At 54.0% G+C, this 8,943-nt stretch overlaps 1 protein-coding gene across 1 annotated transcript; it reads left to right on the forward strand.

Annotated features, from left to right (window-relative positions):
• Positions 1-552: 552 nt before the first annotated feature.
• LOC118473279 (ervatamin-B-like) lies at positions 553-1,949 on the forward strand. Its single transcript, XM_035962466.1, has 2 exons — positions 553-1,061; positions 1,186-1,949. Exons 1-2 carry the CDS (start codon positions 587-589, stop codon positions 1,788-1,790), a joined length of 1,080 nt encoding a protein of 359 aa, XP_035818359.1. The 5' UTR covers positions 553-586; the 3' UTR covers positions 1,791-1,949.
• The last annotated feature ends 6,994 nt before the right edge of the window (positions 1,950-8,943 follow it).

Genomic DNA, 8,943 nt, shown 5'->3' on the forward strand with positions numbered 1-8,943 from the left:
TTATATAATCCAATATAAATAAGCTAGTGAGGAAACAAACAAGCAACTTATCTGATAAGATTATATAATCTAGCACTTGAAATTATGATAATCCTATAAGCTCATCAAAGGGTGCTTATTTCAGATTATTTTTTATGAAAGACCTACTACCTATGGTAAGTTGATTAAAATTACTTCCAATTGCCATCCACCTATCCATAAGCGTTCTCACCCACCAGACAATTAAAACAACCAAGGGTATTATTGTATTTGTATGCATATGAATAATAAGCCGAGTCTAAATAATCTGAGCTAACAAACAGTAACACCTAGCTTATTTAATCCAGAGCAAATAATCCAAATTATATAATCTAGATTATAATTTATATTATATAATCTATAAGTTGAAACAAACAGGGCTTAAGTACATGGAAGGTACGCTATTGTTTTTCCCTTCCTCATACGTACACACCTAGCTAGCTAGTCATATCATGCAGCATCAGTACTAGTACTACATCCGTGCATCACCATGCACTATATAAACCCACTCACACTACTAGCTAGCTCACAAGACAGCAGTTGCACTAGTCATCGCATCCACCATAACATGACCATGGCTACCGCCTCAGCTTCGCTAGCTCTTGTCATGCTGTTCGCCTGCAGCCTTCTCCTTGCAGGCACGGCGTTCAGTGATGATACCATAGCCATACCCTTGCTGGAGCGGTTCAAAGCCTGGCAGGCTGAATACAACCGCACCTATGCGACCCCAGAGGAATTCCAGCAACGCTTCATGGTCTACAGCGAGAACCTCCGGTTCATCAAGACCATGAACCAGCTGTCGACCGGGAGCTCGTATGAGCTCGGTGAGAACCAATTCACCGACCTCACCGAGGAGGAGTTCAAGGACACATATCTTATGAAGCTCGACGAGCAGCCCCCTGCAGCTGAGGCCATGCCACCGATCGTCGGCACCATGAGCACAGCAGGCATGTCCAACGGCGACAACACCGGCGAGGCTCCCAACAGTGTGGACTGGAGGACCAAGGGAGCAGTGACGCCGGTCAAGAACCAGCAACAATGCGGTAAAGTTTGGGTCTTGATGTTTGTTTCTGTCTTAGAAATGAAAAAAACGAAGGGAATGTCATGCATCTATTTATGACCCATGCATATGTAAAAGATTTGCTCATCATCCTTGCATGCGTGCAGGCTCTTGCTGGGCGTTTGCAACGGTGGCGTCCATCGAAGGTGTGCACCAGATAAAGACAGGTCGTCTGGTGTCCCTGTCGGAGCAAGAGATCGTGGACTGCGACCGTGGGGGGAACGACCACGGCTGCCGTGGCGGTTACCCTAGATCCGCCATGGAGTGGGTCACCCGCAACGGCGGCCTGACCACCGAGTCGGACTACCCGTACGTGGGCAGCCAGAGACAATGCATGAGCGGCAAGCTTGGTCACCACGCGGCCAGGATCCGTGGCTACCAGGCGGTGCAGCGCAAAAACGAGGCCGAGCTGGAGCGCGCCGTGGCGGGACGCCCGGTCGCCGTGGTCATCGACGCGAGCAGGGCCTTTCAGTTCTACAAGCGCGGGGTCTTCTCGGGCCCCTGCAACACCACCACCGTCAACCACGCCGTCACGGTGGTCGGGTACGGATCAGCCGGCAGCGACAGCGGCGGCGGCCGCAAGTACTGGATCGTCAAGAACTCGTGGGGTCAGAGATGGGGAGAGAATGGCTACGTGCGGATGGCGAGGCGTGTCAGGGCTCGGGAGGGCATGTGCGCCATCGCCATAGAGCCCTACTACCCAGTGATGTGATCTAAACAAGCTAGTATGCTTGGATAAGGATGCATGCATGGAATTAAATAAACTAAGCTCAACGAGACGGTGTGTGTGTGCTGCGCTATGCCTATCGATGTTATCGTTTGTTTGCTAATGTAACATTTATCTCAAAAGGCAATGACTTTTGGGGATGCAGTATGTGTGTTCTTACATTAAATAAAGAGAATCACAATTGATCTCTTCTCTGTCACTGCGATATGTGTCTCAGGCTGGCCGCCTGAACGTTTTTTTTCCTTTTTGAACTAGAGATCATTTTTTCCATCATCGAGAAAAGGTAATGCAATGCATTGAGATGTACATGAGCTGATAGGGTACATATAATGCACATGAACTAACAAAGTTCACAAAAAATTCTAAAAAAAATCATACATATTTTCCCATCCTACTTCTATTATATACAAAATTTCAAGATCAAATTCGTTATATTTTAGTTGTAATAAAAAATATAAAATTTCTGACAAATTTAAATTAGAAAATCGGATAAAATGTTCTCTTTTTATTACGTATTTGATAATTTACGGATTAAAATGAATTAAAATAGAGTGACTAAAAATTAGTCCCTAAACATCCGTTTAGTCTCTAAATTTCTAAATACCAAAACTAAAACTCGATTTTAGTTTCTAAAATTTATAAACTAAAATAGAATAAAATGGAGGCAATAAAATAGAATAAAATGGAGGGAACAAAATAGAGGAACTTAATGTTAGTCCCTAGAAACCAAACATCTATGTTTCATGAGTTTGGCATCAGTTGTTGGGAACTTTTAGTAGAGATGAGACATATTAGCTCTACGGTGATCCTTTTGTCAATCTTCGAACACTTGCCGACATGCTATTTTTGGATGTCCCTGTTATTTGGGGTGGCATCTTATGCCATGTTTGTTTCGGATTATAATATCTCCAGATTATATAATCCAGCGCAAATAATTCAACAGGTAAACAAACATCTAGATTATGTGTTCAGATTATATCACTACACGATGGTTCACTTACAGCGACCTACGGTTAGTTGCTAAAACGGCCTTCAGCGACCTACGGTTGGTCGCTAAAAACTTATAGCGACCCATAAGGATGGTCGTTTGTCGGCGTTTCGGACCCGCGAGGACCGTCAACCGACTAGTGAATTTATCGCTGCGTGCCCCTGCCCAGATGGGTTGATGCAAGATGGAACACAAGCGGGAGGGAATGAGGCTTATATTATCTTGCACCTGGGTGCTCGTAGTAGGGGTTACAAGCGTCGCAAGAGGGCGAGAGTGAGAGAGGGAGAGAGAGAGTTCGGTCTTGAGATGAGGCGCCTGAGTTTGCCTCCACCGTGTCTCTCCTGCTCTGCCTGCCTCTGCTCGTCCTCTCCCTGTGTGCGTGCCCCATTTTCGTTTGTGTGCATGCGTGCGTGTGTGTGTGTGTGTCCGTGTGTCCGTGCCTTAGGAAGGCCCTGGTCATCCCCTTTTATAGATACAAGGAGATGCCCAGCTGTACAACGGGGGTGTAGCTATGTGCTAACGTGGCTGGCGGAGAAGTGCCTTGAGCCCTGTACATGTGCTAACGTGGTCGTCCGAGAAGCGCTTGAGCCCCGTAGAAGCGTGGCTGACGGTGCGGCCCGGGGTCCTGCTGACGTTCCCTTGCTTTCGTAAGAAGCTGAGAGCCATCGACGTCATGGGCGCACGCGGGGAACCATCATTACCTGCTATCGGAGTAGTTTGATGTGACTCCGGTCTTGTTCCTTCGTAGCAAGGGGCAGCTAGCTAGGGGTAGGGTAATGATGGATCCCCTGTAGCGTAGTCGGTCCGAGGCCGAGGTCGGGCGAGGCGGAGACTTCTCCTGAGGTCGAGGCCGAGGTCGGGCGAGGATGTGACTCCTCCCGAGGCCGAGGCTGAGGCCGAGGCCTGGGGTCGGGTGAGGCGGAGACCTTCTCCCGAGGCCGAGGCTGAGGCTGAGGCCTGGGCGAGGCGGAGCTCCTTGTCCCGCCCGAGGCTGAACTCGGGAGAGGTCACGACTTACTGTTGCTAGTCTTACCCTGGTGGTTGGCACAGTAGCCGGAGCGGGGCGAACAGTGTTGTTTTCCTGTCAGAACGGTCAGTGAAAGGGCGAAGTGACTGCGGTCACTTCGACCTTGCCGACTGAGGCGCGCGTGTCAGGATAAGGTGCCAGGCGATCCCCGCATTAAATGCGCATGCGATACGGTCGGTTGGTAGGGCGATCCGGTCGATGTCGTTGTACGACAAAGTTTGCCCGAGCTTAGCCTCGGGTGAGACGGGGGTGCGTCTGCTGACTGAGGGGACCCTCGGGTGTGGCGCGAATCTGTCCGGGACTACCGTCCTTGCCCGAGGCTAGGCTCGGATGAGGTCGCGTCCCTTGGTAGACGAGGCCTTGACTTGAACCGCGCTTTATCAGCTGTTTATGGTTTATTCTGAAGATGTTTTCTAGCCGTGTTTAGGAGCATTGGGGGTATCCCTAATTACGGTACCCGACAGTAGCCCTCGAGCCTCGAAGGGAGTGTAGGTACTCGCTTGGAGGTTCTGCCGGATTTTTGCAAGGGGACCAGCCCGTCTCAGTCATGTTCTGTTCCGATGGGTGCGCGCGAGCGCACCCGTCGGGTGTAGCCCCCGAGGCCTCGGAGGAGTGGTTTGACTCCTCTGAGGTCTTAATTCTTTTTGTGATGCCTCGGTCGGCCTTGTTGTTCCCTCATGCGGCCTGGCCGTAGCCCGGGTGCACAGTCAGGCTCCGAGTTTTTACGCTGGTTTGTTGACGTGGTCAACAGTTTGGCCGTGGCCTGTGCGAGAGCAGCCCCCGAGCCTCTACACGGAGCGTGAGGACGATCAAGGACCGTCTCGACTTTTATTGTACGCCCCTTCGTCTCCTTTCCACAAGGAGGAATGGGGGAAAACGCTGTGTTACCCTCGGAGGGCACCAAACACGTTGTTTCCAATGAGTTGCTAACGGGTGATCCGAGTGGACGCCCGAGCCCCGTTCGATAAGGATCGGCTAGTGGCCGAGAGGCGCGCTCCAAAAGTACCTGCAGGTGATTTGCTGGACCCGAACCCATTCGATGGGGTCCGAGGGCTCGATGCCTCCCTCCGGTGGGATTCCATTACAAATCGTTCCCGCTGGTCTCGGAAATGTCCTAGGGTACCTCGGGAGCGTAGCCCGAGCCTCGACCATGTAACGGACGTACCCAGGGTCATCCCTGACTCTGCATGCTCTGGGGCGGCTGTTGAACCCTTCCGGGGGGCAGCCTTCGAACCCCTGATCAGTAATGGGCTCGGAGCCCGAGTGCTCTGGGGCGGTTGCCGAACCCCGGAGGGCGCAACCTTCGAACCCCTGATCAGTAGGGTGGCTCGGGGCCCGTTTCCTTCGCTGAGAAGGATCCTTTTTTGAAATATCCCCTTTCCCGATTCGCGAGGTGTCTGTTGCGCGTGCGCGAGCCGTTCGAGGAACAGAAAAACCGTTTCACCTTTGAGTTTGAATTTCGCGACGGGTTCGGGCGAAGTTTTGGGTGGATCTCGCCCGGGCCCTTATATACCCGGAAGAGGGTCCAGCGGTGGTTCTTTACCCTGCCATCTGCGCTTGCCTTCTGCTTTGGTTTCCGCAACCTAAGAGAATAGCCAGGGAAGAGAAAACCGCGCACCTTATCCCCTCCGCCTCCACCACCTTCGTTCAGCGATGGCTGACAAGGTGACCGTCGTTCCGCCGCGTGACCCGTGGCCTTTTTCCATCGTTGCTGCGGAGGAGCTGGAGGCCCTTGTTGCCGATGGTTTGCTCTGTCCTCTCTCTGGTGGGCCACAACCAGAGTGGATAGCCCCCGCGAGCGAGGCCGACCCGACTCCGCCACCGGGGTATGTGGTCAGTTTCATCCCCTTCCATGAGCGGGGGTTTGGAGTGCCAGCGAGCCGCTTCATGCGGGCGCTCCTGCACCACTACGGGGTGGAGCTGCATAACTTCAACCCCAACTCTATCGCGCAAGCGGCCATCTTCGCAGCGGTTTGCGAGGGTTTTTTGGGGATTGACCCTCACTGGGACCTGTGGACCCATCTCTTCTCCGTGGAGTTCTTTGCCGCGATGACGGACGCAAAGAAGGTCCGTATGGCGGTGCGGGCCGGTGGCTGCACCCTCCAGCTGAGGCCGGGGCGCGCGCAGCAGTACATCTTTGCCTCCCTTGTGTCTTTGAACAAGGGGTGGCAGAACCGGTGGTTTTATCTCCGGAACGACAGCGGGATGCTTCCGCCATTTTCTCAACGAGTGGTGACCGCCGCCGGCAATAACTGGCGCTGGGGGGCCACGCGCAAGAATCAGGAGAAGCTCCAGCCTATTCTGCAGGCCTTGCAGAAGTTACGAGATGGGGGCCTTACCGCTGCGGGGGTCGTCGCTGCTATCCATCGTCGGAGGGTGCTCCCTTTGACAGAGCGGCGGTTGCGGCTTGCGGAGATGAAGTCGGGGGTCAATTTGGAGGGCTCGCGGATGTCCTCGACCTCCCTCTCCGCCGACGACCTCCTCAAGCGGGTAGCAGGTACGGTAGGGAGGCTGGATGCTGGCGCCCTTAGCCAGCCCGCGATGCGTCCCAACCGTGGGTATGTGTCCCTGGTAAGTTTCCGATCCTCCTTCAGTTTTGCGCCGAGTTCTCTACGCCTTTGATTCTTACTGTTGGGATTTTTGTTCGTCCCCAGGGGTTGAGGATTTTTAAACCCGCCCGGCCACCGGTCCCGGAGGACGCGGCGGACCAAGCCGTGCGTAGGCTCGCCGCAGAGAAGGAAAAGGAGAAGAAGGACGCGGAAAAGGCCCGAGCTCGCGAGAGGATGCAAGCTCGGGAAGCCTTGGAGAAGCGTCGTCGGAGGCAGGCGAGGGATGGGCTCCCGTTGGAACCGTTGCCGGAGACGCCTGACGACGACGATGATGATGATGATGATGATGAAGACGACGACATGGCGGCCCGACTTGGCCTCAGTCCGGACCCGAGGCTAGGCTAGGGGTCGCCGAGCCAGCCTCCAGGTGGGCTGTCACCATCAGTGCCTGGGGCCGGGACACCAAGGTCCCGGTCCGAGGAGCGGAGGCAGGCCGAGGGGGTACTTGACCCCTTGGCCGAGATAATTGTTGTGGCTCCGGAGGGTCAGGCCGATCCGCCTGTCCCCCAAGAGCAGGTGCCCGCGCTGGCTGCACATGAGGCTGGTCCCTCAGCCGTCATGACGACGCCTAGGCAGGCCGCTCCCTCGGCGCCTCGGGCGTCTGAGGCGGAAACAGTGCCGAAGCTGGTGGCGGGGCAACCCTTGGCAGCGCCTACGGAGATAGGGGCCCGAGGGGCCTCCCCATAGGCATGATTGGCCTTGCCCCGGAGTGGGTAAGTATCTGAGGATACCTCTGTTTCAGTTTTTTCACTGTGTGCCTTGAACTTGCTCTCTCTTTCTTTCAGCAAGAGGAGGCAGGGCTTGGCTGGTCTGGCCCCCCACGAAGGCTCTTAAGACGGGGCCGGCCTCTGCAGCCGGTGCTACAGCACGCCATGCCGGTTGGTTAGCCTCCGCACAAGGCGCCCTCCGGCGGGGGGCCCAGGCGGCGTGAGTTGCATTGGGGCAAGCCTCCCAGGCTGACCCCCTGTTGGAGCGGCCATCACGCCGGGGGAGGCTGCTGACGCGGTCGCGGCCTCGAGCCCGGCTGACTTGTTGCCGACGCCGACATCGACTCCTGCCGGGGTCGTCGCTGATTTGCCTGTGGAGCCGCCCGTCGCCGCCGACGTCGGGATGGTTGAGGCGCCGCCGCCCGTGGTTGTCCCCAACCTCCCCGTTCTCAGCCAAGAGGAGAGGGCGGTCGTCGTTGTTGAGGTTGGTGATCGGAGGCCTGCCACCTTAGCCGAGGAGAGGCCCAGTACGTCGACGGTGGTGGTACCCGATGCATCGGCTGCAGGGGGACCCAACGCCTTGGTCGAGGGGCGCAGAGCCGTGGCCCGTCTTGGGGAGCAGCGGCCTTATCCCTAGAGATGGCAACGGGTACAAACCCGCCGGGTTTTGCTATCCCAAACCCGTACCCGTGAAAAATATTTACACCCATTAAAAAACCCGTACCCATGACGGGTTTGAAATTTTTCCCAAACCCGTACCCATCGGGTTTGCGGGTACCCATGGGTTACCCGCGGGTTTTTATCTCCAATATGCTTATTCTTTTTATAATCAATAAGTATCGTAATGATTAATGAGATCATGGTCCAAAATTTATGTAATGAACAACGAGTTCATAATTTGGTATAAAAAATATTAGTAGACAGAATTAAATACAAATAATAAGTTGTATAATCAAGTTACCTTGCACTAAGTTATACATCCACCACATATATAACGCTAGTAATAACTATAATAGCAAGCAAGCAACACTATCACCAACTACTTATACATTCACTATTTGATAAAAATAGGAAGTAAATAGGTAGATAACAAGTTTGTTGTTCGTTTATAAAATAAAATGACAATATGCACTAGGTTTGGTCGGGTTTAAAAACCCCACGGGTTCACGGGTTTGGGTACTATAGGAACAAACCCGTACCCATGAACCCGTTGAGTATACATTTATGCCCATTAACAAACCCATGGGTATGAAAATTGACCCAAACCCGTACCCTAATGGGGTAAAAACCCATCGGGTTTCGGGTTTCGGGTACCCATTGCCATCTCTACTTATCCCCGCGCAGCTCAACCCCAATGAGTGGGGTGGGCAGCCACTCCTGTTCTGGAGCCGCGCCACCTCGGACTTGGAACCCCTCCTATCCCTCAACGATGAGCTGGAGGAGAGGTCTCGAGATAATTTCTGTGAGTATACCGAGGCGGCGATGAGGTCGCTTTGGTCGACCATGGAGATCCTTTCCAGGGACGTTCTCAGGGTCTTCCAGGTAAGGATTTAGATGTACACCTTGCGTGACCAGGGCATTCTTTGTAATATCATGTTTTCCTTCCTTAGGAACTTGCGGATGTGAGCACTGCCAAGTCGTTGTTCATCCGCCGCGAGAGCGACGTCTGGGATTCGCTGTGGTCCCAGCGGGCCGCGCTTATTGAGGCCAATGAGCGCCTTGCCCAACGGAGCGCCGAGGTGGCGGACCTTCGGCTGTTCTGCGATGAGCTGAAGTCAGAGGCAGCGGCGGCGCGGACAGAGGCAGC

The sequence above is a fragment of the Zea mays genome, chromosome 9 (genome assembly GCF_902167145.1).
Source record: "Zea mays cultivar B73 chromosome 9, Zm-B73-REFERENCE-NAM-5.0, whole genome shotgun sequence".
Classification (NCBI taxonomy): domain Eukaryota; kingdom Viridiplantae; phylum Streptophyta; class Magnoliopsida; order Poales; family Poaceae; genus Zea; species Zea mays.